At 26.9% G+C, this 27,988-nt stretch overlaps 5 protein-coding genes across 18 annotated transcripts; 4 read left to right on the forward strand and 1 right to left on the reverse strand.

The window, feature by feature from the left end:
• Positions 1-455: 455 nt before the first annotated feature.
• On the reverse strand, positions 456-4,469 carry Arf51f (ADP-ribosylation factor 6). Of its 4 annotated transcripts, none has more exons than XM_072896729.1 (5): positions 4,334-4,469; positions 2,669-2,780; positions 2,331-2,434; positions 2,020-2,218; positions 456-1,864 (listed from the first exon to the last, which is right to left on the reverse strand). In XM_072896729.1, exons 2-5 carry the CDS (start codon positions 2,748-2,750, stop codon positions 1,722-1,724), a joined length of 528 nt encoding a protein of 175 aa, XP_072752830.1. In that variant the 5' UTR covers positions 2,751-2,780; positions 4,334-4,469; the 3' UTR covers positions 456-1,721. The 4 variants fall into 4 exon arrangements, with proteins under 4 accessions (XP_072752830.1, XP_072752831.1, XP_072752829.1 ...); XM_072896730.1 differs by lacking the exon at positions 4,334-4,469 and adding an exon at positions 3,782-3,922; XM_072896728.1 differs by lacking the exon at positions 4,334-4,469 and adding an exon at positions 3,381-3,520.
• Positions 4,329-9,530, forward strand: Mmy (UDP-N-acetylglucosamine pyrophosphorylase mmy). 5 transcript variants are annotated; one of them, XM_072896722.1, is made up of 6 exons: positions 4,329-4,439; positions 5,007-5,140; positions 5,477-5,608; positions 7,061-8,045; positions 8,156-8,552; positions 8,664-9,530. In XM_072896722.1, exons 4-6 carry the CDS (start codon positions 7,567-7,569, stop codon positions 9,201-9,203), a joined length of 1,416 nt encoding a protein of 471 aa, XP_072752823.1. In that variant the 5' UTR covers positions 4,329-4,439; positions 5,007-5,140; positions 5,477-5,608; positions 7,061-7,566; the 3' UTR covers positions 9,204-9,530. The 5 variants fall into 5 exon arrangements, with proteins under 5 accessions (XP_072752823.1, XP_072752824.1, XP_072752820.1 ...); XM_072896719.1 differs by lacking the exon at positions 4,329-4,439 and adding an exon at positions 4,482-4,619; XM_072896720.1 differs by lacking the exon at positions 4,329-4,439 and adding an exon at positions 4,532-4,674.
• A 618-nt stretch (positions 9,531-10,148) lies between these two features.
• LOC140667660 (uncharacterized) lies at positions 10,149-14,613 on the forward strand. Of its 4 annotated transcripts, XM_072895796.1 has the most exons (12): positions 10,149-10,466; positions 10,576-10,646; positions 10,754-10,884; positions 11,823-12,019; positions 12,191-12,261; positions 12,379-12,512; positions 12,665-12,767; positions 12,954-13,012; positions 13,088-13,380; positions 13,451-13,725; positions 13,831-13,950; positions 14,055-14,612. In XM_072895796.1, exons 4-12 carry the CDS (start codon positions 11,951-11,953, stop codon positions 14,455-14,457), a joined length of 1,527 nt encoding a protein of 508 aa, XP_072751897.1. In that variant the 5' UTR covers positions 10,149-10,466; positions 10,576-10,646; positions 10,754-10,884; positions 11,823-11,950; the 3' UTR covers positions 14,458-14,612. The 4 variants fall into 4 exon arrangements, with proteins under 4 accessions (XP_072751897.1, XP_072751898.1, XP_072751896.1 ...); XM_072895797.1 differs by lacking the exon at positions 10,576-10,646 and having other exon boundaries at positions 11,935-12,019; positions 14,055-14,613; XM_072895795.1 differs by lacking the exon at positions 10,576-10,646.
• Positions 14,614-15,384: 771 nt separating this feature from the next.
• LOC140667950 (uncharacterized) lies at positions 15,385-21,849 on the forward strand. Of its 4 annotated transcripts, none has more exons than XM_072896372.1 (18): positions 15,385-15,585; positions 15,717-15,787; positions 16,041-16,174; positions 16,348-16,450; positions 16,678-16,733; positions 16,890-17,182; positions 17,253-17,530; positions 17,643-17,762; positions 17,869-18,243; positions 19,180-19,360; positions 19,512-19,582; positions 19,665-19,801; positions 19,950-20,049; positions 20,156-20,202; positions 20,283-20,575; positions 20,678-20,931; positions 21,015-21,134; positions 21,229-21,838. In XM_072896372.1, the coding sequence occupies exons 1-18, from the start codon at positions 15,520-15,522 to the stop codon at positions 21,623-21,625; spliced, it is 3,096 nt and encodes a 1,031-aa protein (XP_072752473.1). In that variant the 5' UTR covers positions 15,385-15,519; the 3' UTR covers positions 21,626-21,838. The 4 variants fall into 4 exon arrangements, with proteins under 4 accessions (XP_072752473.1, XP_072752474.1, XP_072752476.1 ...); XM_072896373.1 differs by having other exon boundaries at positions 15,386-15,585; positions 20,373-20,575; XM_072896375.1 differs by lacking the exon at positions 21,229-21,838 and having other exon boundaries at positions 15,391-15,585; positions 21,020-21,134.
• Positions 21,850-24,667: 2,818 nt separating this feature from the next.
• Positions 24,668-27,565, forward strand: LOC140667752 (uncharacterized). Its single transcript, XM_072895965.1, has 9 exons — positions 24,668-24,862; positions 25,022-25,092; positions 25,219-25,349; positions 25,514-25,607; positions 25,778-25,824; positions 25,905-26,233; positions 26,395-26,645; positions 26,756-26,875; positions 26,992-27,565. Exons 1-9 carry the CDS (start codon positions 24,782-24,784, stop codon positions 27,392-27,394), a joined length of 1,527 nt encoding a protein of 508 aa, XP_072752066.1. The 5' UTR covers positions 24,668-24,781; the 3' UTR covers positions 27,395-27,565.
• The last annotated feature ends 423 nt before the right edge of the window (positions 27,566-27,988 follow it).

The raw sequence follows: 27,988 nt of genomic DNA on the forward strand, positions 1-27,988 counted from the left end.
CCATAGAGTGTTAATTAATATAGCTAATACATTCTGGAAAACAGTACTTTCGCCCGATTATAATTTTTACACAGATAATGTGTTCAACTTCGCGCCCATCCATCTCAAGTGAAATACTTAATATTAATGGTACGGATGCTGAAAAAGTTTTATGCAAACGCTTACGTCTGAAAAGTTACTGGTCAAGAAAAAAATCCATGATTATAACTAAAATGTTCTCTATAACAGTCTAATTTGCTAATGTATCGTGGAATGTGTAAACAAGATGTTTGTCAATTTACGATGTTTCATCGCTATTACTTGCTCGAAACTTAATTTGCTTTAATTATTATACAAACACTTTGAACACTTGTAAACTTCTATGAATCAATTACGAAAATCTGAAATATATTTATTCTTACTAATCTTATTCGCTACAGATTATGCTATGAGAAATGAAACAGTCACAGAAACACTTATCTCATTCATAAAATGCCGTTTAATGGTCTGATTGTTGTGACCTAATACTATAATATGCTTTATTATCCGATATTCACTTAAACAGTAAAAAATATTGGCAGATTCAATGTTGTTACGCTCTTTTTGTAACATTTTCTTCTTTTTTTGTTTTTGGTTTTTGAGCTCACAATATCAGTAAACCGATAACTCCGTGTTGCACTACTTTTTATATTCTGTGGCTTGTGCGTTAATAAGAACGCCAGTGATACGTTAAATACATCTTTACATTTTTCAAATAAAATATCATTAAAAAAAAAAAAATCATTTATATTCCCAAAGCGATCGAGAGAAATGAAAAGAAAATATAAGAATTAAAATGATGTTTATCAAGTTGGAAGACATATGTCACCAATGAATTTTACGAGCCCTTTTTCGGCACAAAAATATAAATAGCAACAGATCTTTACTAACAGAATAATTTCGTTGCACTATATAAAGTTTCAATATAGGTGCTGTAAATTTACTCATGTATTATATTCATGGATTATGCGTACGAATATTATATAATACATGTTAGATAGCATTTTGACAACAAGATATCTCAAAGTCAAAAATCTACTTGTAATCTGTTTAAAAACTTGAGGTGCTCTCCATTCGAGAAACTTAACTCCCCTCAAATAACAATTATATAGATATTAGATAAGATCCCGCAAAGGTAAGTTATACAGTATACTAATTCTTGTGAATCCGTGAACCCCTTAATATCATAACTAGACTTTTTTTCTTGCAATTTTTTTGTTTTTAACTTGTACAATTTATGAATCGCATGTGAAACACTTGTGTAAGTATGTTACATATACAGAGCGATGTTAAACCCGTGTCATGTAACCCTATTCGGTATAATTATTTCCATAGACTGGGATAAATAGCTATTAATAAAGGTCACGTCCCTTGGTACCTCAGTTTACAATAAATTACTATTTACCTAGTATCGATATTATTCGAACACACCATTAATAGTTGTCTTTATATTGTTTCTTTCTCGCTTTCGCACCTGCAATAACTTTGCTCGTGAAAAAGATCTCGTCAAACTTATCATTGTCAGTTGTTTGTCTTGACATGAGCCTCCACATGACAAATTAAAATAAAAATACAAAGCAAAACGTGTATTCTCCATATATATATATATATATATATATATATATATATATATATATATATAACTATATATATATATATATATATATATATGTATAGCTAATTTGTGAAAAATAAATATTTGCTCATAATTTATGATTACTGGTTAACCACGTAAGGCCTTCATAAAGCCCATCTCCTGTTGTGGCACAAGATGGCTGAACGTACCAATTTCTATCTCGTATCCTAGTTAATCCCAGTTTCTCTTGTATTTCATGTGGTTTCATTGCTAAATAAACAAGTATGGACAAAAGTTTGTATATTGCGCTAAACTCTATGCAAAAAAATATGTATAGCGTATACAATTTATATATATGCTACCCAATAGGTACACTATTGAAAAGTATGTTATTTTTATAATTGCGGATCTGTAATGTTACTTACCATCAGGAAGATCTTGTTTATTAGCGAAAATTAAGATAATCGCATCACGCATTTCTCTATCATTTATGATTCGATGTAGCTCTTGGCGAGCTTCGTCGATTCTATCCCGATCTGCACAATCTACTACAAAAATAAGTCCTTGCGTCCCTGTATAATAATGACGCCATAACGGACGTATTTTATCTTGGCCACCCACATCCTAAACACAAAGAAAACATTTCACTCAATTAAAAAAGCAAGTAATTTTCTAAATAATTTACTAATTTACTTTGTATATTCTCATGGAGGACAAACAAAAATTTGAGACTTACCCACACATTAAATTTAACATTCTTATAGGTAACTGTTTCTACATTGAATCCTACAGTTGGTATAGTTGTCACAGACTGTCCTAGTTTAAGTTTATACAATATTGCTGTATAATTTAATTAAGGAAACATATCTGTGTAGGAAAGACATTATATGAATTATATAACATACAATGACAAACTGTTTTATTTATAATGATATATTGGTTAAATTACATGAGCTCTGGGTGATGTAAAGAAAAAAAAAAATATAGTTGCAAAAATGAAATGGATATAGCGATTAAGAAGAAAAGTGTGCATAATTATGGAATATCAAAAATTATGTTTGCGTAAAAGGATACTTGTTTTTCCTGCAGCATCCAGTCCTAACATAAGAATACGCATTTCCTTGTTGCCAAAGATTTTTGACAACAACTTGCCCATTTTGCCAGCTGCGTTCTAGGCACCTGGCACCTGTATTTGAAAAAATGCACATTTTTATCTTCACTTTAATAAATCATCAATCTGTCAGGCTTACAGCTAGCAATGTCACCATTCTGTCACAAGTCTCTCTCACAGACACACATAAGTTGTAGAGTATCTCTTTGTTAATTACTACAAACATGTGTATCTTGGAAGGTTGCATTACAAAGTTATCTGTCAAGCATGTGTCGCTTATTACTCATCTAATACATTTTTTTTTTGTTTAAAATCAGAATAAGATAATAAAAATATGTATGGCATGCGTGAGTGCGTGGGTGTGCGTTGTGTATATATCGTACCTATTAGCAAGTACATGTGTTAATGCACTATTATCGAGATTTAATGGCAATAATGTCAACGATTATATGTTACATATTTGAGATTCCAGTATCGTAAAGCCGGCGATAACCGGTTTGTCATGGAAAAAAAAAGAAAAAAAAGCTCGCGGTAATCGTGTCAACGAAGCTTGGCGGAAATGAAACACACACACACACAAACACCCCCACAACGTGTATCCATTTAAAGTCTGCGTTTAAATCCCACGCCTTATCTCCATCCTTATCCCGTGGTGCGGCATCGATTGACGATTACCTCGGTTATATCTTAACCCTCCGCTACGAATCTCTCATCGCGAATCGGACAGGTGCTTCGGATCCTCTAACTTCGTTAACACGGATAAACAGAGACGATGCGGCGGTCAACCACTTCCCTTAACCTATCTGCGTGCGCGAACATTATCGGCCGCCACCGCCGCCGCCAACGTACGGGGTACAGGGTACAGGGTGTAGTCCTCGGCGCGCGCTGTATTTGTTCGTTTTAGCTACACTCTCCGCGTTCAAAATAGATCTCCGCGAATCGTTTCAGTTGCAATCCCCGCGCTTTCTCCTGCCCGAATATTAGAGACTCGAGGGAGTGGAAAAAAAAAAAGAACCCGAAGCAGGTAGGTATATTATTATTAGAAATATTTCCGGTAACTCGATGTTCTCTCTTACACTTTTTATTTCACAACGCCCATGTGGATTTAAATCGCAAGAATTTTATCTGTTGAATTTCGTTGTATTTTTGAAATAAAATCGGCGACACAATCGGAACACAGAAAGAAACGAGAAATATATAGAAGACACAATCCCGTTTGAAAATATACCCGTAAAAAAAAAGTGCGGTAAAACACATACGTGAGGCCCCCCAACGGATACTAGAGACTAGAGAGGGGAAAAAAAAAAAAAAAAAAAATGGACCGAGGTGTAGATGGTGTAAGAGAAACGAACAGATGTGTCGCGTCGCGCGAATCGCGAATTCGTGCGAAACGAAGGAGAGAAAAGGCGTGTTCGCGTGTGGGCGACGAAAAGGATAACAAGCCCTCGTCCCGTCAATTCACTGACATTAGCCGAGTCCTACTACGTCCGTCGAGTCGACGTATAAACGCATATCTGTGAAGGAAGGGAGGAATCCACGGCGACGACGCGCGTCGTCGTCCGCTGACGACGGTTGACAATCGGCCGGGCGGACGAAAGGCGCGGGGAAAGGCACGCGGAACAACTCACCGAGAAACATCTATGGAGCAGAACGAGTACTATACTGCTGACGGCACTGCACGGACACATCACAATACTGCACATAGCTTTATGCCGTCGTGGGAGAGAGAGAGAGGTACCGTCTGAGCATCCTCGCGCCCGTTCGTAGCGTTATTTCATCGCCGCGACCACGGCATCATCGTCATCGTCGTCACGTCTCTTCATAAGTCACGGGGCGCGTGCCGTCAACGCGGCGACTAGCACCATCATGCTGTGTCAAAGCTCACTAAATTTGCGTCTGTGAAATTACCGTTAGGTAATATTGCAGGTCTCTTCATTTCAATCGCATTTCTCTTCTTCTTATTCTTCTTGCAAGTACTTTTTTCGCGTTTAAAAAAATTTAAATAATTAGGGTACAGAGTGAATTGAGATACATCGGCGAAAAAGTAATACTCGACTATCAAACATGATTAATTTAAAATAAATTTGTTTGCTTTTGTGTTTTTTTTTTTTTTTTTTTTTTTTTTTTTTATTAAAGTATTGGGTATTATATATTTAATATTTATATTTATTTTGTATAATATCTTACTTTTAATATTGTTGATATCTGCATATATATTTTTTTAATATTTAATTAAAGATAGAAAGAAGAAAAGTGTAGAAAATGCGATTTGAAATTTGTTTATATATCTGTTTGTTTTAGGTGCTAGGTTTATATAAAAACACAGAGAAAACAAGCGAAATTAGAAAAGGAAATTAAAAATAACTTTACATTCTTGAAGCGGAATTCCGACATAAACGACGCCGTATTATACCGATTAAATTGATAATAATAAGGTATAGAAATCTCTTCAAATAATTCATCATTTTTTCAACGTATACGAATGGCATGGAATGTCTGTTGATAAACATGATTAATTGAAAATAATCAAACATGTAATCAAACATGATTAATTTAAAACAAATTTGTTTGCTTTTGTGTTTTTTCTCTTTTTTTTTTTATTAAAGTATTGTGTATTATATATTTAATATTTATATTTATTTTGTATAATATCTTACTTTTAATATTGTTGATATCTGAATATATATATTTTTAATATTTAATTAAAGATAGAAAGAAGAAAAATGTAGAAAGTGCGATTTGAAATTTGTTTATATATCTGTTTGTTTTAGATGCTAGGTTTATATAAAAACAGAGAAAACAAGCGAAAATAGAAAAGGAAATTAAAAATAACTTTACATTCTTGAGGCGGAATTCCGACGTAGACGACGCCGTATTATACTGATTAAATTGATTATAATAAGGTATAGAACTTCTTCAAATAATTCATCATTTTTTTCAACGTATACGAATGGTATGAAATGTCTGTTGACATTTATATAAGTTGATTCTGTAGAGTTGCGCGTCAATCAACCCAAAGAATGCTGCGATTGTCGTAAGAAAGTAAAACATGTTTGTTCGAATTTTTCACGAAAATTCCGAAATAACGATTCTCTCTCTTCCTGTTAACCGAATAGGATAAGAAAGCCTTGTTGACTTCTAATGTCTTGTTATTTTTGCCTCTGCGGCTTTCGGAGGAAATTTAAACCAACAAGATCTATTAATATAATGTTATCAAACGAGAATCTTCCCATAAACATTTAAAAACCATTAACACGTTTGAACAAATATGTATTAGGTTTCTGATAATTTAATAATATTAATATATTATCATTGTTTATACATTACTGACAGACTTATCAGTTTCCTTTCATAAAGGAGATTAAAATCGTTGTATACACCGTCGGTGCTATATATATATATATATATATATATATATATATATATATATTTTTTTTTTTTAATTATCTCATATTTTCTCCATCTTGTATAAAATATAAGAATATGAGAAAAAATATGAATAAAATATAAGTAAATTATATTTTAATTCTTGCTTGCTCAGTTAAAGTGTAGCTAACTTTTAAATGGATTTTTTATATATTCATGATTTTTATTTGTAAAAGTGGAAAATATTATTCTTATATTTCAAATATAGAAAGTGTGTGTAAAAGAAAAGAGAACGATAACAGGAACAACTCATTATCATTAACTGCATTATATCGCTAATTATTTTGCTACACATTCAAAAAATACTCATCGATCGAAATAATTAATTTTATTATACGACGAATAATTATATACATTGTTTATCACAGAAATATCGAGTCTCTATTATATGTTCTTCGGTCTTTATTTGTATAATTTTTCGAATAAAAGAATTAATATTTTTTTAAATTACACATACAATAAAGCTCTCTTTTCGCCTACATTTGAATTGATTACATTTGCGAGGAATAAGCGACTCAAATTAAATGTCGAAATGAAAATCACGATCTCGATAGAAATGCATATTCAAAGTAATATTCGCATTATTATATATACTAAACATCTCAAGGAGAGAAAGAGAAAGGGAAAAGAGAGGGAAAACCGGTAAAATAAAACCAGTTTCTCCAAAATGTCACATGAATAAAATCGCAAATTTTTGCCCTCCAAGTTATCCGCGCGAACGTTGCTCTCGAGTCAAGGTCATTCGCTCTCTCGTCGCGACCTTTCACCTTTCGCGCTTGCCGGTGCGCCGGTGCGGAAGTAGGGCGGACAATTTCGGCTTACGCATGTATGTATATGTTTGTGTGGGTGTGTGTTTTCGACGTGCTTATCGTGCTAGTTTCATAAAGTGTTTTATCTGTGTAGTTTTACGAGCCATTTCTTTTGTTTAGTTCCACATCATCAGGGGAATAAGAGACGAACGACCTGCCGAATGCGCAGGTTATCCTCCGTTATCGTCGTGGAAGAGAGGAAGGAGATGACTTTTCTCAGCGTCGACATCGACAGCTATGGCCGGCGACAGCTCGGCGTGCTGCATCGCGGTGGCGAAGAAAAGGAGAATTATACATGTAGAGAAGTCAGGCCGGGCGGGAGGGGTCGATAAGAGAAATCGGATCGGGCTACGTGGAATCGTGAAAGTGAAGGTGAACGTCGCCGCTGCTGTACTACCTGCGAGACCGGCCGATCGAGTCTGATGAATACCTGTTGCTCGTTACTGGTCTCTCACTGTCGTCCGATCGTCTTTTCCCTCGCTTATTCCTGCATCGTTGACGCACGTCGCTGTATCGAGGAATTTATTTATACGGATTAAACACGAGACGATAAGCGTGATACGCGATAAGGGGATATATTGTACACAAGCTAGTTCGCAAGTGTCAAACGCAGACTGTCGACGAGTATGGAAGGCCTAAAGAAGAAATTGAAGGAGTACAATCAGGAACATTTGCTTAGATATTGGGAGGAGTTGACAGATGAGGATAGAAACCAACTGGAGAATGACATAGAAGAGTTGGATCTGCAGGAGATTACTGCGTACTTTAACAAAGCTGCGGAATCCTCTCAGCTTATTGATCAAGGTATGCTGGATGACAAGGTACGGCCGATCGACGAGACGAAGATCGCCTCTGTTAAGACCTCGACGAAAGAAGACTTGAAGAGATACGAGGAAGCAGGCTTGAAAGAAGTCGCTGAGAATCGTGTTGCTGTATTATTGATGGCAGGTGGTCAAGGCACACGTCTAGGGGTGACCTATCCCAAGGGAATGTACGATGTCGATTTGCCATCTCATAAAACTCTCTTCCAATTGCAGGCAGAAAGGATACTTCGTTTGCAAAATATAGCGGAACAACATTGTGGAAAACATGGAGAGATAACTTGGTACGTAATGAAAGAAAATCTTAGTTGAGACCAAGTATGTATTGTAAAAAGAAAAAAATTGCGATGAGATGTGTAGTAAATTTTATTTTATAAATTTTTTTTTCTTTCAGGTACATCCTTACTAGCGATGCTACTCATGACACCACTGTTGCATATCTCAGCCAACACAACTACTTTGGTTTAAAAGAAAAAAATGTCATAGCCTTCAAACAAGGTATGCTGCCATGTTTTACCTTTGATGGGGAAATTATTTTGGATGCCAAGCATCGGGTTTCCAAAGCACCTGACGGTAACGGAGGATTGTATCGCGCATTGAAGAATCACAAAATACTGGACGACATGACGCAGCGTCGTATTCGGAGTATTCACGTGCATTCCGTGGATAACATCTTGGTGAAAGTAGCAGATCCTATATTTATAGGATACTGCTTGCTCTCTGAAACGGATTGTGGAGTTAAAGTTATTGAAAAATCTTCCCCTTCTGAAGCGGTTGGCGTAGTTTGCAAGGTATATATGTATATACTTTTATATATATATTTTTTTGTGTTACAGATTAAATTTATATCTGGTATATAAATACTTTTTGTGTAATTAAAATTTTTATCTCGATTAATGTAGATAGAGGATCATTATCAAGTAGTAGAATACAGCGAAATGACAAAAGAAACTGCGGAACTTCGTCACGACAATGGACAACTGGTATACAATGCCAGCAACATATGCAATCATTATTTCACGATTGATTTTCTAAAAGACATTGTATACTTTCACGAGAAAGATTTGATTTTACACGTGGCGAAGAAGAAGATTCCGTACGTCAACGATGAAGGGGAAAGGATCACTCCGAAAATTTCAAATGGTATTAAAATAGAGAAATTTGTGTTCGACGTGTTTCCTTTCGCGAAGAATTTCGCAGTATGGCAAGGGATTCGCGAAGAAGAATTCAGCCCGTTGAAAAATTCAAATTCCGCCGGTCTAGATTGCTCGAACACTGCTCGCACCGATCTGTTCAATCTACATAAAAAATGGTTACTGAACGCAGGTGCGAAAGATGTTGGCGATAACGTCGAGATCTCTCCTCTACTGTCGTACGCGGGAGAGAATCTATATCAAATCGCGAATAATCAATTTTTCGCAGGACCGCAAATTCTCGAATAATAAAAATACGAATGAAAAAGATTCCACCGACCTATGGTAACGAAATATTTTGGAAACAACATTGACATTTACATTCCTGTGATGAAATAAGATTAAACATAAGTAATATTGTATATAATAATTATATTTTATAATATTGATTTTGAGAATTGTATACAACTTGCAAGCTTTCAAAATTAACAATCATGTTTACAATGATAGAGCTGGCTACTATCTAGATTAAAAAAAGACATAAAAAAACATGATATTAATAACTATGCATCGAATTTTCGGCTGATATAAATTCAGTATATATAACTCGATGATAATTTCGCAATATTCTAAGTGATATAAATAAATATCATTTTTATATACTGTTATGTTAAATAAAAATTGAATATAAAAAAAGTTTTTAATAAAAGTTATTAGTGAATCTTAAATAAAGGTTATTATTAAGTAAAAATTAATGAATCTTAAATAAAATAAATATAAAGTTATCAGTAAATTTGTGCATAGATCAACAATTTTTATTTTTATTTTAAACAAACTCAAGTTTACAAAATATTTTGAAAACAAAGAATGTCGTCCAAAAAATTATCTTTATGCTAACACTTTAACATTATTTAACATTATTTACAAAAGTTATATTTTAAATTAAATTAAATAAATTCTAGATTCCTTTCTACAGAATATGAATAAATAGATCTAGATACAATGTAATTGGAAAATCTTAAACGTTGAAATGGAAGATATTAATGTTGCTTAGCATGCATAAAAAATTTTAAAATTATTCAATCATATTTATATTTTAATAAAAAATTTTTAAATTATTCAATCATATTTATATTTCAATAAAAATTTTTAAATTCACAAACAATATAAACATGTTTGTGTGTTCTTAATATAAAAAAAAAGAAATAGTTTATAAATTGTAAAAATTAAAAATCTAAAATGTGAGTTTGAAAGAAAGTAATAACAAGAGTATCTGTGTCTCGTTTTTTAAAAATTTTCATATAGTCATTATCTATACAGAAAAATTAAAAGTACATATAACTTCTTACAAGCGTGTTTTCTACAAAATTATTTTCATGTATGTTTACAACCAATGCGAGAATAATGATAGCTCTTAATCGCTTTAATAGCTCTTTAACAGTACATATACTTTTTAAATTTCGTTTCATAAACAAATGTTATGTTGAAACCAGATTAATAATCGTGGATAAGTATGTGAAAACCATAGACGAATATTATACTAATCTAATAGGATATGCTATAAACAAAAAGGTGAGTATGAATATGAATTATATATATATATATATATAATTGAGAAGGCAATTATGAGATTTAATATTTATAAACAAGAGGAGAAAATATATAGATAGTATATTTTTAGAAAGCACTAAGGAGAACATCCGATTTATCTTTGAAATTAAAATTTAAAGATGCTAGTAATTTTGCAAATAGGTATATAAACATAAACATAATACATAAGTTTAAGGTGCAAATAATGTAATAAAACAATTTTCTTATGTTTATAGCATACGTATTTATTTTTTTTCTTGTACTTACAGACTCTGCGAAACAGCATCAATAATACAAGACAATTTTTCAATTTTTGTATCGGTTTGTGAATATAAAGAAGTAGTTATCAGTATTATTGACTCTTTAAATTTTGGTATCCAATTAAAGCACGACATGACCGGTATGTAATAATATTCTTGTAAATGCAATTGTAAAAATGTATTGATATACATTATTTACAATTTTATCCTAATTTTATTTTATCATAATTTTTCAAGAACATATAAAATTCTTTGGTCCTCTAGGTGAATTCAATAATGATAAACCTAAATAAATCATGTCGTTAATGCTTACAATTTAAAATGCTATCGCGTAATTATCCAATGCATAAAATCTCTTTTACAATAAATATTAAGAATATAGTTAAATAAATTAATAATTTCTTTTATCATATTAAAATTGATATTATTATAGATATTTATTATTCATTATTTATATTTTATTGTTATCGATATATTATTATATTTTAGTTAAAATTCGATGGCGCAATTTATAATAAACAAAATACTAATTACAATGAATTACACACTTAAACGACAAAAGATTAAATATTAAATAGTAAAATAAAAATTTTTAATTAATAGCCGTGATGAATAAACGTTTAGACAAGATAAGGTTTTTAAAAGTCTAAAATACAGTGGAAGATTTAAAAAAAAGATTTGATACACATAAACATTTTCAAATTGTACTCTGTTTTATTTTCTTTAACTTTGGAGACATAAGTAATACAGATTGTGTTTTTTAACAATAGGAAAAACTATTTTATGATTTGCCGGAATATAACAAGATCTAAACAGATAGATTAGCAATATATATATATATATATATATATATATATTTCTTAAAAAAATTTATATATAGAATAAATAAATGAACGTTTTATATAATATAAAACGCACGTCACATATATATACCATTTACACAAGTTTCTTTTCAATCTTTAATGCATATTTTATTTTATTTTAGAGAAATGTAGAAAAATATTATTAGTTTTAAAATATTTTACTTATATATAGTCACCTGTTTGTTACTCTGTATTAAAATATATATTTTTTTTAGACAAGGTCATTTTCACATATGTTTACAATTAATGCAAGAATAACAATAAATCTTTAATAAATACACATATACTTTTTAAATTTCGTTTCATAAACAAATGTGTTGGAACCAGGTATAATATAATAATCATGGATAAGCGTGTGAAAACCATAAAAGAATATTATACTAATCTAATAGGATATGGTATAAACAAAAAGGTGAGTATGAATATGAATTATATATATATATATATATATATATATATATATATATATATATATATATATAAATGTATTATTAAGAAGGCAATTATGAGATTTAATATTTATATTAAAAACAAAAAGAGAAAAATATATATTGTAAAATATATAGATGGTATTTTTTTTTAGGAAGCACTAAAAAAAATATCCGATTTATCTTTGAAATTAAAATTTAAAGATGCCAATGATTTTGCAAATAGGTAAATAAATACATAAATTTAAGATGCAAATGATGTAATAAAAATCCAAAAGATGATACTATATTTTCCTTATGTTTATAATATGGATATGTATTTACTTTTTTCTTGTGTTTATAGACTCTGTGAAACAGCATCAATAATACAAGACAATTTTTTTCTTTTTGCATCGGTTTGTGAACATGAAGATATAGTTACCAGTATCATTGATTATTTAAAACATTTCGGTGTGCAATTAATGTATGACATGTACGGTATGTATTAGAGTATTTTTGTAAGTGCAATTGTAAAAATTGATATTGCATTCATTACATCTTTATTCTAATTTTTTCATAGTTTTTTATTTTACTTATATAAGTAACAATGGCATCATGTACAGTACACATAAAATTCTTTTGTCTTTTAGGCGAATTCAAAAATAAACATGATGTAATCGTATCGTTAATGTATACAATTTATCATGTAGGTTTAGAATCAGAAATGGAATTATTTTTGGAAAATACTATTGTGTAAGTATCCAGTACAAAATATTTTTTATTATAAACATTAAGAATATAATTAATAAATCAATAATTTCTTTTGTTATATTAAAATTGAAATCTTATTGATATTTTATTTTTATATTTACTCATTACATTTATAATTGTTATCGATATATTATTATATTTAATATTTTTTCTATTATTATATTTTAGTGAGGATTCGGAGGCGCATCATATTACACAATGTAGCGACTTAATATTTGAACTTGGGGGTATTAAATTTTTTATAATTATTGCACATAAGAATTAGTACTTTTTTATAAATATTTTGTGAATTTTATTTATAGATCCGAATATTGAAATGATACTTCTCGAAGAAGCAGATTTGTATGCAGTTATTAACTGTTTGAAAATTGAAAACGCGTTTTTTTTAAGTAAAATTTGGGTCCACGAATCAATAAAACAGACTTTTCAATTGCATATAAAGAAATGTTCTGAGCATTTAAGTGTTCCTATTCATATATTTCAGTCAAAGCGAGACTTACTTACGTCAGAAATATTAATGGACTCTCAAATAAGAATAATTTCCATATGGTCAGAAGATATTGTAGGCGCAAGAAATTTAGCAATGTCTCTCAAGGTATATTATTTAAATTATAAACACAATATTGCTAATTTGTGGTTATCAAAGCAATCTTTATTTTTAACAGAAGGACGTTATATTCATAAATACATACATGACTTTTTGCGCTGGTATCGTATTTCCTTATTCAAAAATATATTACAATAAAGATCGCATATTTCAAATTAAAGATAAATGTACAGAAGAAGAGAATAATAGCAAATGCATAATAAATCCAAAAAGAAATAAAAGTTATAATCAGTTTCGTAAATATTATGAATTGTTTTATAATGGAACGTGGCAAAAACCCTTGGAAAATACATATTGGATACACAATGATATTTTATTGGCAAATGCAACAAGGTAGAATGACATAGTTCTCTGATCTTATTTCTTACCTGTAATAATTTTTTAATTTAAGAAAATTAATACATTAAAAGTTTAACTTAATCATTTAATTTATTATAGTGAAGATATTAAGAAATGTATGAAGTCAGCTGTAAAAGGATTTAAAATTTGGAGTGCTGAGTCTATTAATTCTCGAATGGCTGTATTATCCCGTCTTGCATTAATATTAGAATCCAAGGGGTATGTACAAATTATTAAAAAAATTTTTATATTTCTATTTTTAATTTTTATTTATTACTATTTTTGATAATTTTTTTGTAATTTCCTTTTTTTTCTTTTTTTAGTGAAACTTTATTAGCAGATACAGTATCAAAATGGTTGAAATTGCCATATTTCTGTATAAATCCATTGACTCGTCATGAAACTGAACAATTTGAAATAACAAAAGTTCGTGAACCAAAAGGTATTCTTATCCTTGAAGAGAAAGATAAAGTTACCATGTTTCGTGAATTAACGCAAAGTTTAATTTTTGGCAATTCCATTATTGTGGTATGCAATCCAAATCTGTGTACTCTGGAGTCATATTGTGACATGTTTTCATGTTCCATAATGCCACCAGGTGTTATAAATCTTTTGTCGAGTATAAACTTAAAGCAAGTTAAATATGATGATTTTTCCAAATCAAATCCAGAGGATATATATCTACAGCTTACTATTAACAAGTACATTGTAGTTTGTCTTAAATAATTTGGTAACATAGCAATATATATATATATAATGTTCGTAGGTTGTAAGATTTTAATATTGTTTTAGAAATACATAAACAAATTGTAAAGATATCGTTCAAGCTTAATTTAAATATTACATATTTACATTAAACATTTATTTAAATTTTATAACAATGATTCAGTCAATAACATTTCTATTAATTATTTTATTAATTGTTCTGAAATAAATTTATTTTTTATTAATTTCTCATCTCTTTAAACCATGTGCTACCTTTCAACTTTATGTTATAAAAAATAGTTTATTATAATTATAAGTTAAAGATAAAATTATGAATATATATCAAAATTGTATAATTTATATTTCAATCTTTCGTTTTACATGCGTTATAATAAATAAAACACTAATTACAATGAATCACCTGATTAAACAACAAAAGAGTAAATTAGGTTGTAAAATACAAATATTTATTTAATAGCCATGATGAATAATATTTATAGATACAAAACTTTTAAAAGTATATAAAGTTTCGTATCTAAGCAAAACGTTTCAAAGAAGTTTGATACACATAAAAAATTCTAGTGTGTATTTAGTTGTATTTAAGTTTAAATGCATAAAAAAGTACAGATGGTTGTTTTAGCAAATGGAAAAACTATTTTATGAATTGTCAGAATATAACAATAAGTATTTACACAGATGAAGTAGCAGTTATTTCTTAAAAAATTTTATATATAGAGATAAAATAGATGGACATTTAATAACATAAAACGCGCGTTTACAGATATATATATATATATATATATATATATATATATATATACACATATTGTTCACACAATTTTCTTTTTAATATTTAATGGATTTTTTATTTTAGAGAAATAGATAAAAACGTTATTAGTTTTAACATACTTTTCATATAATATATAATCATCGGTACGTTACTCATCTGTATCAAAATATACATTTTTTTGCACAAGGTTATTTTCATGATATTTATAACCACAAGAATAATAACTGATAATTTCTCGTAGCACACATACTTTCTAAATTTCGTTTTATAAACATTGTTGGAAGCAGATAGTCATGGATAAGCATGTGAAAACCATAAAGTATTATTATACTAATCTAGGATATGATATAAACAAAAAGGTGAATATAAATGTGAATTTTTATAAATATGTATATATAGAGATATAAATATATATGAGGTTTAATATTTAATATTAAAAATGAAAAAATTTATTGTATATTGTAAAAATATGTACATAATATTTCTTTAGGTAGCACTGAAGAGAATATCCGATTTATCATTGAAATTAATATTTCAAGACCCCAATAATTTTGCAAATAGGTAAATATAAAATACATAAATACATAAAATGCAAATGTAGTAGTAATTACCTGTTAATTCTTTAAAAAATTTATATATTATATATAGTGTAAATATTATAAATAAACGTTTTAGTAATATAAAACGCACCTTACAGGTATTGTTTATACAATCTTTTTACTAATTTTTAATGCATTTTTTTTTTTAGAAAAATATATAAAAATGTTATTAGTTTTAATAGAGACTGTATATGTTTTTTTTCTTGTGTTTATAGACTTAATGAAACAGCGTCAATAATGCAAGACAATTTTTTTCTTTTTGCATCTGTTTGTAAACATAAAGATATAATTACCAGCATCATTAATTATTTAAAACATTTTGGTGTGCAGTTCATGTATGACATGTACGGTATGTATTAGAGTATTTTTGTAAGTAAATGCAATACAATTGTAAAAATTGGTATTGCATTTATCTTATTTATTCTAATTTTATCATGGCTTTTTATACTTACTTTTTATTACATACTTATGAATAACAATGGTATGACATAGAATACATATAAAAATTCTTTTGTTCTACAGGCGAATACCATGATAAATTTGAAGTAATCCCATTGTTAATGTGTACGATTTATAATATAAATGTAGAACGAGAAGTGCTACTATTTTTGGAAAAGGCTATTATGTAATTATATTCAGTGCAAAATATCTTTGACTTTTAATTAAGAATATAAATTATATTTATAAATATTTATAAATATAAAATATATTTATTAAGAATAAAATATAAATAAAACAATAAATTAATCAATCAATAATTTTTTTATCACTATTACATTAAATATATATATATATATATATATATATATATATTATCATCGATATTTTATTTAAATTATTTTTATATTTTAGCGAAAATTCAAAGGCAGATGATTTTACACATGTTAAATTTAGAACTATAATTTTAAGTAAGAAAATTATATTTAAGATATATAATATAATTTTTTATTTATTTTTTGTATTTTCGAAGACTTTTGAGTATTAAAATACTTAATATTGTTATATTATTGGAAGAATAAGAATTAGTATTATTTCTATAAATATTTTGTGAATTTAATTTATAGACCGGAATATTGAAATGATACTTCTCGAAGAAGCAGATTTGTATGCAGTTATTAACTGTCTGAAAATTGAAGACGTGTCTTCTTTAAGTAAAATTTGGGTCCACGAATCAATAAAACAGACTTTTCAATTGCATATAATAAAAAATTTTGAGGATTTAAGTGTTCCTATTTATATATTTCAATCAAAGCGAGAATTACTTACGGCAGAAATATTAATAGATTCTCAACTAAGAATACTGTCTATATGGTCAGAAGATATTGTTACTGCAAGAAATTTAGCAATGTCTGTGAAGGTACATTATTTAAATTATAAACACAATATTACTAAAGTGTGATTATCAAAGCAATCTTTATTTTTAACAGAATCAGCACGTTATATTCATAAATACACACATGAATTTTTGCGCTGGTATCTTACTTCCTTATGGAGTATTATATGACTTGGATTATTCGGCGACCCCACGTATTAAAAAAATAATGGATGAAAAATATAAATGCATAATAAGTTCACATATAAATATAAAACTTAATGAGTTTTCTAAATTTTATGAATTGTTTTATAATGGCACGTGGCAGAAACCTTTACAACAAACATATTTTCATTGGATAGATAATAATATTTTATTGGCAGATGCTACAAGGTAGGACGAAGTACATACTTCTCTGATCTTATTTCTTATCTGTAATAATTTTTTTAATTTAAGAAAATTTATACATTAAAAGTTTAACTTAATCATTTAACTTCTTGTGTAGGGAAGATGTTATGAGATGTAAGGAGTCAGCTTTAAAAGGATTTAAAATTTGGAGTGCTGAGTCCATTAATTCTAGAATGGCTGTATTATTCCGTCTTGCATTAATATTAGAATCCAAGGGGTATGTAAAAATTATTAAAAAAATTTTTTTTATATTTCTATTTTTAACTTTTATTTATTATTGTTTTTCATAATTTTTTAATAATTTTCTTTCTTTTCTTTTTTAGTGAATTTTTATTAGCAGATACAGTGTCAAAATGGCTTAAATTGCCATATTTCTGTATAAATACTTTAACTCGTCATGAAACTGAACAATTTGAAATAACAAAGGTTCGTCAGCCAAGGAGTGTTGTTCTTCTTGAAGAGAAAGATAATGTTACCATGTTTCGTGAATTAACGCAAACTTTAATTGCTGGCAATTCTATTATTGTGATGTGTAATCCAGATTTGTGTACTCTGGCACCATATTGTGACGTGTTTTCAACAGCCAGAATACCACCAGGTGTTATAAATCTCTTGTCCACTACGCACAAAGAATACTCTATGGCAGATTTGACGAAATTAAACCCTGGGGAAGTATATTCAAAGCTTACTATGAACAAGTATGTTGTAGCTTGCCTTAAATAATTTTGATACCATAGCATATATCTAATGTTTGTGAGATTTAATATGATTTTATAGGATATTATATATAAATTGTAAACACACATTTACATAATATTAAAATATTACATATTAAATAATTATTTAGATTTTAGAATAATGATTCAGTCATCCATTAATATAGATCTTTTGAAATAAATTTGTTTCTCAATTTCTTATCTCTTATTTTTATACCATCGTATCTTTTAGTTTTATATCACAAAAGGTTATTTATTAAGATAGTTAAAGATTTAAAAATTATAAATGTTGTTTTAATATTGTATAAATATTGTAATCTCATGTTTTACACATGCATCATAATAAATAAATAAAATAATTAAAATTATAGTGAACCAATTAAATGACAAAAGTCTAAAAACGTAAGGTTGTAAAATAAAAATATTTAATTAATAGGCATGATGAGTGATTATTCTAATACACGATATGACCTTTGAAAATCTATAAAAGCAGAATTTCTATAGCGAAAGATTTATATGTTAAAAGAAATTAGATATATTGTTATATATTGCATAAAAAAATTTTAAATTGTACTGCGTGCGTTTAATTGTATTTTAACTTTGAAGATATAAATGATACAGATTTGTGTTTTTTAACAAAACGAAAAATTACAAAATTATAAAAATTATCAGAACATAACAAGTATTTAAACAAATAGCATGATATCTTTGTATTATTTCTTAAAAAAATTTTATATATAAAATAAATAAACGTAATATAAATAGAGCGTTACAGATTATTTACATATTCCTCTTTTCAATCTTTAGTACAATTTTTATTTTAGTAATATTAATATTAAAAAGTTATTAATTTTAAAATGATTTGCGTAATCATTGGTTTGTTATTCTGTACTAAAATATATATTTTCTTTGCACAAGCACAAGGTCGCCTTTTTATGTTTACAATCGATGTTATGAGAAAATAACGATCAATCTCTCAAAGGCGTTTACTTCTTTAATTGTTGAAATAAAATTAATAACGAGTATTATTATCATGTATAAGCGAGTGAAAGTTATAAATAAATGTTATACTCGTTTAGAATATAAAGACAATAAAAGTGTGAGTATATAAATATGAATAATATATATATAGATATATGCAATATTAATAAAAATTGTAAGATTTAATATTAACATTGAAAACAATGAGGAAAACATTTATATAAACATATATATAAATCTCTTATTATCTTTTATTTATGTATTTTTAGGAAGCACTAGAAAAAATATCCACTTTGTCCAAGGAATTAAAATTTAAGGATACTCATGACTTTTCACATAGGTAAATGAATTTTAAACTGCAAATAATGATAAAAATATAAAAGTTTTGTGTTTATCTTTGTGATATTTTGTTGTATTTATAGATTTCACAAGACAGCAACGTTAATAAAAAGGAATTTGAAAGTTTTTATGGCAGGTTGCGAACATATAGATGTAATTACCACTATTGTTGATTACTTGATTTATTTTGCTGTGAATTTTAAGATCGATAATGCGTCTGGTATGCATAATAATATTTTTGCAGTTACAATTAAGATTATATTGATAATATATTATTTGCATCTTTATCATAGTTTTTTTTATGACAAATGGTACTTACTATATTGTAACAATACACATCAGATACGAAATTTCTTTTTGTTCTCCAGAAATAAAGAGTAATGATGAGATAATCATATTAATAATGCTTACAATCTACAATATGTATAAGGACGATGTAATTCAACTATTTTTGGAAACTGTCATCATGTAATTTATTCTTTGTAAAAATTTTTATACTATATATTATATTAATTGATTATTACTATATTGCTTTATTATTATCAATTATTTACATATTATTTTTATATTTTAGCAAGGAATCACAACTGCAAATATATAATAATTATAAAGCAATTATACGTAAGAAAAAAACATTTATATATAAGATATACGTTAAAATCATATTTCTTATAATTAATCATTTGTACAAATTTATTTAGGCTTAAATATTAAAATAATAATTCTCGAAGATTCAGACTTGTATGCGGTTATTAACTGTCTGAAAATTAGAAACGTTTTGTTTCATTTAGATAAAATTTGGATCCAAGAATCAAGAGAACAGATTTTTAAATGGTTTTTAAAGAAATATGTTGAGGATTTGCACATAAAGCTTTATACATTTCGATCAAGACAAGAATTACTTATACTCGATACATCTGAATATAATGTGCACATAGTCTCCATATGGTCAGAAGATATTACAGCTGCAAAAAAATTAGCAGAATCTTTAAATGTACCTTTATTATAGAAGAATAATATAACTATAATAGAAGAATAATAAATATATTACTAAATTATTTTGTTAAAATAATGTTTATTTTTATATTTTTAACAGCAACATGTTGTATTCATAAATTCATACATGGACTTTTGTCCTGGTATCGTACTTCCATACAAAGATATATACTGCAAATCACCTAACCAGGTTTTCAATTTAAGAGAGGTGTATAAACGTGTATATACAAATCCAATTGATCCAACTGCACATAAAGGTTTATTATATGATCTATTTTATGATGGCATGTGGCAAAAACCTAAGAAAAATACATATTGGATACATAATAACATTTTATTGGCAAATGCAACATGGTATAAACACGCATACTTCTTTGCAATAATATTTATATTCTAAAATTTATTAAATTTATCATTATTTAATTTGTTTATTGTAGTGTAGATATTGTGGAGTGTATCAATTCAGCTGAAAAAGGATTTAAAATTTGCAGTACTATGTCCAGTGATTCTAAAAAGGAAATGTTATCTAAGTTTGCACACACACTAGAATGCACTGGGTAGGTTGTCATACTATATAATATCTTCTTTTATATATATATTTATATTTGTTTATTTTCTATCGATATTCTCTTTTATAATTTTTTTTTTTAGTAAATTTTTATTGGCCAAAATAGTATTAGAATTGATAAATAGGTTATATTTTAATAGAGATTTAATAAAGTGTTATCAAACTGAAAGATTTGAAGTAATAAAAACTCGTAAGCCACAAGGCATTACTATTCTTCAGGAGATGGACGGGGAAGTTGCTTTGTTTTATGACTTAATAGAAAATATAATTATTGGCAATTCAGTTATTGTAATATGTAATCCAGATTTGTGTATTCTGGCGTCATATTGTGACATGTTTAAAATGTGTGGAATACCTCCGGGTGTTATAAATCTCTTATCAAGTGAAAACACTGACTTTAGATATGATAACGTATCCACACTAACTAATCAGTATGAAAGTTTTTCTATAGTCAAGCATATTGTGGTTTCTCGTAAATAATTTTAATAATATATATGCTTTCTTAGTGTTTACAATAAAATTATGCAAAAATATATATTATGTAGATGCAAATATGATCTGATTAATATATTTCAAGATTGTAATTTTAGAAAGATGATTTCTCTTGTTATTAAGTTTTTTAATTAAATTTCTTATGAATAAATTTGATAGAATCAAGTAACTTTTCTCATTAATTCTTACATGTTGTGACATCCTCTTATTCAATATTATAAAAGATTTTATATGTGTCATAATTATTGGTTAATGTCAAGATATATAGATATATTGATTAAATTCATATTATACAATTTGTTATGTAACTTTCAGTTTCATATGCGTCACAATTAAAACAAAAGATTGAACATAAATTTATAAAACAAAAATATATGTAATATAAAAAAAATATTTAATTAACAGTCATGATAAATAAATAACCGACAATGGGAATTTTAAAAATCTAAACCGAAAACGAAATACATATTAAAAAAATGTTTAATATATACATAAAAATTTTTAATTGTTCTATATATTTAATTGTATTTTAACTATGAAGTCATAAATAATATAGATCATTCTTTGTCAATAAAACAAAAAAATATTTTATAAATTATAAGGACGTATAAGAGAAATATCTAGATGCAATATTAGGGCAAAATGAATATCTCCGTTATTTCTTAAGAAATTATATATATAGACCGATTTAATTAACGTGTCGTAATATAAATGGTGGTATATATTATTGATTCCACATTTCTTTTTACAATTTTTAGTGCATTTCTTATTTTATTAATATTATGAAAATACTATTAGTCTTAAAACATTTGACATAATCACCGATTTGTTGCTTTGTATCAAAGTATATAGGTATTATCTTTTTTCAACAAGCGTAAAGTCATCTTTCTATATTTACAATTATTATTATGTAAAAGTAACGCATGTGATCATTTTCTCGTAGACATATATGTATAATTGTCTTTAATCTTACTTTATAAACTATTATTGAAACCAGATTAGTAATAATGCATGAGCGTGTGAAAATTATATATAAACAAATATAGTCTAATAATTTAGAATATGGTAGAAGAAACTATGATGAGTATATGAATATAAGTAACATAAGTAATATGAATATAAGTAATACTAATAAAGGAATTATAAAATTTAATGTTCATATTGCAAACAGAAAAGAAATTTAATATAATATTTCTTATAAAATGTGTAACTATTATACCTGTCTTTTGAGTTATATTAAATTAACGAAAATATATGTACAAATCCAATTGATCCCACTGCACATAAAGGTTTAATATATGATCTATTTTATGATGACATGTGGCAAAGCCTAAGAAAAATACATATTGGATACATAATAACATTTTATTGGCAAATGCAACTTGATGCGCATACTGTATTATTCTGTAATAATTTTTAGATTTAATTGATTTATTCAAATTAAATTGAATTTCATTTCATTTAATTGATTATAGTGAAGATAAAATAGAGTGTATTGATTCAGCTCAAAAAGAATTTAATACTTGGAGTACCATGTTCAGTGATTCTAGAAAGTGAAAATATTATCTAAAATTGTAAGTTTGCAAACACACTAGAATGCACTGGATATATTGTTATATTATAATATCTTCTTTCCTATATATATTTGTATTTGTTTATTTTCTATTGATATTCTTTTTTATAATTTTCTTTTTTTTTTTATTAAATTTTTATTGGCCGAAATAGTATTAAAGTGGACAAATATGTTATATGTTAGTAGAGATATAATAAAGTGTTTTCAAACTGAAAGATTTGAAGTAAAAAAAGTTCGTAAGCCACAAATCGCTGTAATTCTTAAGGAGAAAGATGAAACTACTTTATTTCGCGAATTAACACAAAGTTTAATTATTAGCAATTTTGTTATTGTAATATGTAATCCAGATTTATGTACTTTGGCATATTTTGACATGTTTAAAATATCTGGAATTCCTCCGGGTGTCATAAATCTTTTGTCAAGTGAAAATACAGAGAACATTAAATACATATGATAATTTTGCAGATTCAATGACATTTGAAGCGTTTACTATAATGCAACATATATTATATATTAGCTCATAAATAATTTTAATAAAGTATAGCATAATTTTAATAAAGTATTAGCGTTTATAATAAATATATACAAATATATACACAAGAATATAAACATATTTACATATATTTGAAGATTTTAATTTTAGAAGAACAATGTCTCGATTATTAAGTTTTTAATTTTTTTTTAAACAAAATTGATAGAATAAAATAGCTTTTTCCATCGATCCTTGTACATATTGAGATATTTTCTAATTCAATATTATAAAAAAATTGTCATAATTGATACCTAAAGATACCAAGATATTATAAATATATTAAATTATTATTGAAATTTATTATTATAATTTCTATTGTTTTAATCTTCTTCTCACAATTGGCAAAATAAAATATAATATTAGCTACAATCACCTATAATATTAATTACAGTTAAAACAAAAGATTAATATAAGCTTACAAAATAGAAACATATAATCTCAGTAGGCATGATAAGTGATACATACAATGCGATTTCAGATTTTTAAACCGAAAGTGCAAGACATTAAAAACAGAAAAAAATTCAAATTGTACTATTTATTTGACTTTAAGAATACAAATAATACAAACTTATTTTAATGGATAATAAGAGCCACTTTGACCAATTAATTCGTTTTGCTTTTCTCTCTAAGCACAGAAATCCATAAAAGAAATAGAAGAGTGAATTAATTGAAACTTGATCAAAGTGGCCCTAAAAACGTAAAAGAATCTAAATAGATGAAGTAGCAAAATCTCTAGAATATCTATTATTTCTTAAAAAAATGTTATATATAAAATTAAATGTGTAATATTTCCGCAATATAAATATTCCATTTTTTATTTTATTGTTAGTAGTGTTATAAAAAATATATAATCACTGTCGTTTGTTACTCTGTACCTATCAAAATATATATTTTTGGCGCAAACACAAGGTCGTCTTCATTTGTATTTACATTCATTGTTATAGAAAGAAAATGATTTCTCACAGTCATATCACATGTAATTCTTTGTAATGTGTTGTGTCTCGTTTTATAAAACATTTTTAAAATCAAATTAATAATTATGCATGAACGTGTGACAACTATAATAAGTGAATGTTATACTAATCTACAATATGTATATGATGAAAATAAAAAAAAAGAGGTGAGTATAAATATATGAACAATATATATGTAAGTATTATATTAATTGAAACAAGAGTTATGAGATTTAATATTAATATTGAGATTAAAGAGTGAAAACTTTTTTGACATATATATTTCTTGTTTAATGTTTATTATTATTTTTTGTTCATATCTTTAGGTAGCACTAAACAAAATACACATTTTAGCTACAGAATTAAATCTAAAATATACCGACACACTAGAACAACGGTAAATATACATTTAAATTTAAGCTGTAAATAATCTGATAAAAATGTAAAATTGTTGCCTTTATCTTTATCATATGTATATATATATATATGCATATATTTATACGTATATGCTTTTTCATATTAGATTCCTTAACCTAGCAAAAACAATTGAACAATATTTGGATCTTTTTATGTCAGTTTGTGAACATGTAGATGTAATTAACACCATTCTCGATTACCTCTATTATTATGGTGCGGCTACTACGTATGATTATGGTACGCATAATATTTTTGCAATTACAATTTTAAGAAATTATATCAATATTATATGTTATTTATATATGTCCCTATTATAATTTTATTATAGTTTTATATTTTACTTATAAATAGCAATGGCACTATATAACAAATATTATAAATGAAATTTTTTTATTTTCTAGTCACATACAAAGAGTTACCTATATTAGTAATGCTTACAATCTACAGTATGTGTATAAAAAAAGAATTGCAGCTATTTTTGGAAATTGCCATCGTGTAAATTATTCTTTGTGAAAATCCTTATACTATATTAATTAATTAATTTATACTATATTAATATATTAATATTAAACTTATACTACAATAATTAATTAATTAATCAATCGATTATTATTGCATTAGAAATAATATTGATATTTTATAAGTTATATTTTTATAAATTTTAGTCCGGAACAACAAGAGGAGGAGTATTATTATTATAAACAAAGTACATGTAAGGAAAAAACATTTTATATAAGATATAATTTAAAATTATATTTTATCTTATAATTAATCCTTTCAACATTTATACAGACCAGCATTTTGAAATGATACTTCTCGAAGATTCAGATTTGCATGCAGTTATTAAATGTTTGAAGCCTACTAGCGTTATGACTTGTTTAAATAAAATTTGGGTCCAAAAATCAATAGAACAGACTTTTGACTGGCATTTAAAAAAATATTTTAAACATCTGACTGTTTCTATTCATGTATTTCAATCAAATCAGGAATTACTTGCAGCCATAAATCAATCTCAAATTGATATATCAAATCAAAAAAATGTGAAAATAAATACGATAAGTATAATGTCAATATGGTCAGAAGATGTTATAGCTGCAAAAAATTTAGCAGAGTCCTTAAATGTACATTGTTAAGATTATATAACATAATTTATCACTATATAACATATATTGTCGAACTCTCTCTCTCTCTCTCTCTCTCTCTCTCTCTCTCTCTCTCTCTCTCTCTCTCTCTCTCTCCCTCTCTCTCTCTGTATTATTAAAATGATGTTTCTGTTTAACAGGAAGATATTATATTTATAAATGCATACATGGATCTTTGTTGTGGCATCTTATTTCCATTTGTGGATGTACATATTAAATCGATAGAGGAGTCTCTCAAGTTATGTGAAGTGGATGAATGTACAAACCCAATAAATCCAAACATGCATGGTTTAATATATAATCATAGTCTGTTTTATAATGGCAGGTGGCAAATACCTGTTAAATGTACATATTGGATACATAACAACATGTTATTTGCAAATGCAACTCGGTACAAATACACATACTTTTGTCTGGTCTAATTTTGTAATAAATTTTCTAATTAAAAATAGTTTAATGTAATTATATTGAATTCGTAATCGAAAATTTAATTTATTATAGTGAAGATATTTTGAAGTGCGCTGCGTCAGCAGTAGATGGATTCAAAATTTGGAGTAATATGTCTAATAAATCCAGAATGAGAATATTATCTAATTTTGCAAACATATTGAAAAAAAACAAGTATGTTAAATAATTGACGATTAATAATAAATAAGTACATTAAATATTATTTCTTGTATACATATTTATATTATTTTGTCTTGATATTCTTTTTTTAATTTTGTCTTTTATTTTAGAAAATTTAAGTTGGCTGAAATAATATTAAATTGGATAAAATTGTCATACATTCGTGAAGGTCTACCATGTTACTATCAAAATGACAGGCTTGAAGTAATAAGAATTCCAAAGCCGCTAGGCACCGTTATTCTTAAAGAGAAAGATGAATGTACTTTATTTCGTGAATTAACACAAAGTTTAATTATTGGCAATTCTGTCATTGTAATATGTAACCCAAATTTATATATTCTGGCACCGTATTATGACATGATTAAACACTCTGAGATACCTCCCGGTGTTATAAATTTCTTATCAAGCAAAAAAACTGACTTTAGATATGATATAATTAAAAGTAATTCAACATTAAATAACATATATTACAGTCTTAGTCTAACCAAGTTTATTATAGTTTCTCGTGATTAATTTTAATAATATACAACATATGTACTGTAATGTTTATGATGAATCTATGCAAATATATACTTAAATATAAACAATGTTTACATTTATTTAAATATTATAATTACAAAGAAATTTCTTTGTTTTTAATTTTTTTTATATAAAACTGGAAAGCCTTAAATAACTTATTCCGCCGATTTCTATATTATTTCATTCTCTCTACTCAATGTTATAAAAATTTAGTATAATAAAGATTGTACCTTATTTTAAATGTTTTAGATTGTGTTGGTTATAATAAAGAGCAGATCAAAGTTATAAAATATGTTGATCATATTAATATTGTATAATTTATTATTTTAATCCTACATATATATTTCATATGTATCATAATTAAAAATGTTCAATTAAAATTTATCGTGTGTTGCATTATAAATGTTAAATTGTGTTGATTATAAAGAGATCAAGGTTACAAATATACCCAAAGGTAGCAAGCATACGACATTTTGACGTCAAAATATATAGTCAGTTCGAACCAAATATAACGTGATGTAATGACGTAAAAATGACGGACTAATGTCATGTCTTGAAATGTCACAGACCGATGACGACATTTCAAGA

This window comes from Anoplolepis gracilipes, chromosome 7 (genome assembly GCF_047496725.1).
Source record: "Anoplolepis gracilipes chromosome 7, ASM4749672v1, whole genome shotgun sequence".
NCBI lineage: Eukaryota > Metazoa > Arthropoda > Insecta > Hymenoptera > Formicidae > Anoplolepis > Anoplolepis gracilipes.

What these genes read in the sequence shown, in the direction of transcription:
- LOC140667660 (XM_072895797.1), top strand. Translation starts at nt 11,951, where the DNA reads ATGGATAAGCGTGTGAAAACCATAAAAGAATATTATACTAATCTAATA. An exon ending in GCCAATGATTTTGCAAATAG is followed by an intron (nt 12,262 to 12,378) that starts GTAAATAAATAC and finishes TTGTGTTTATAG; the next exon opens with ACTCTGTGAAACAGCATCAA. An exon ending in TTAATATTAGAATCCAAGGG is followed by an intron (nt 13,951 to 14,054) that starts GTATGTACAAAT and finishes TTCTTTTTTTAG; the next exon opens with TGAAACTTTATTAGCAGATA.
- Arf51f (XM_072896729.1), bottom strand. Translation starts at nt 2,750, where the DNA reads ATGGGCAAGTTGTTGTCAAAAATCTTTGGCAACAAGGAAATGCGTATT. An exon ending in GGATGCTGCAGGAAAAACAA is followed by an intron (nt 2,435 to 2,668) that starts GTATCCTTTTAC and finishes TAAATTATACAG; the next exon opens with CAATATTGTATAAACTTAAA. An exon ending in TAAACAAGATCTTCCTGATG is followed by an intron (nt 1,865 to 2,019) that starts GTAAGTAACATT and finishes TTGTTTATTTAG; the next exon opens with CAATGAAACCACATGAAATA.
- Mmy (XM_072896722.1), top strand. Translation starts at nt 7,567, where the DNA reads ATGGAAGGCCTAAAGAAGAAATTGAAGGAGTACAATCAGGAACATTTG. An exon ending in AAACATGGAGAGATAACTTG is followed by an intron (nt 8,046 to 8,155) that starts GTACGTAATGAA and finishes TTTTTCTTTCAG; the next exon opens with GTACATCCTTACTAGCGATG. An exon ending in CGGTTGGCGTAGTTTGCAAG is followed by an intron (nt 8,553 to 8,663) that starts GTATATATGTAT and finishes CGATTAATGTAG; the next exon opens with ATAGAGGATCATTATCAAGT.
- LOC140667752 (XM_072895965.1), top strand. Translation starts at nt 24,782, where the DNA reads ATGCATGAACGTGTGACAACTATAATAAGTGAATGTTATACTAATCTA. An exon ending in TTTTTGGAAATTGCCATCGT is followed by an intron (nt 25,608 to 25,777) that starts GTAAATTATTCT and finishes TATAAATTTTAG; the next exon opens with TCCGGAACAACAAGAGGAGG. An exon ending in TTATTATAAACAAAGTACAT is followed by an intron (nt 25,825 to 25,904) that starts GTAAGGAAAAAA and finishes ACATTTATACAG; the next exon opens with ACCAGCATTTTGAAATGATA.
- LOC140667950 (XM_072896372.1), top strand. Translation starts at nt 15,520, where the DNA reads ATGGATAAGCATGTGAAAACCATAAAGTATTATTATACTAATCTAGGA. An exon ending in TTTTTGGAAACTGTCATCAT is followed by an intron (nt 20,050 to 20,155) that starts GTAATTTATTCT and finishes TTTATATTTTAG; the next exon opens with CAAGGAATCACAACTGCAAA. An exon ending in CACACACTAGAATGCACTGG is followed by an intron (nt 21,135 to 21,228) that starts GTAGGTTGTCAT and finishes TTTTTTTTTTAG; the next exon opens with TAAATTTTTATTGGCCAAAA.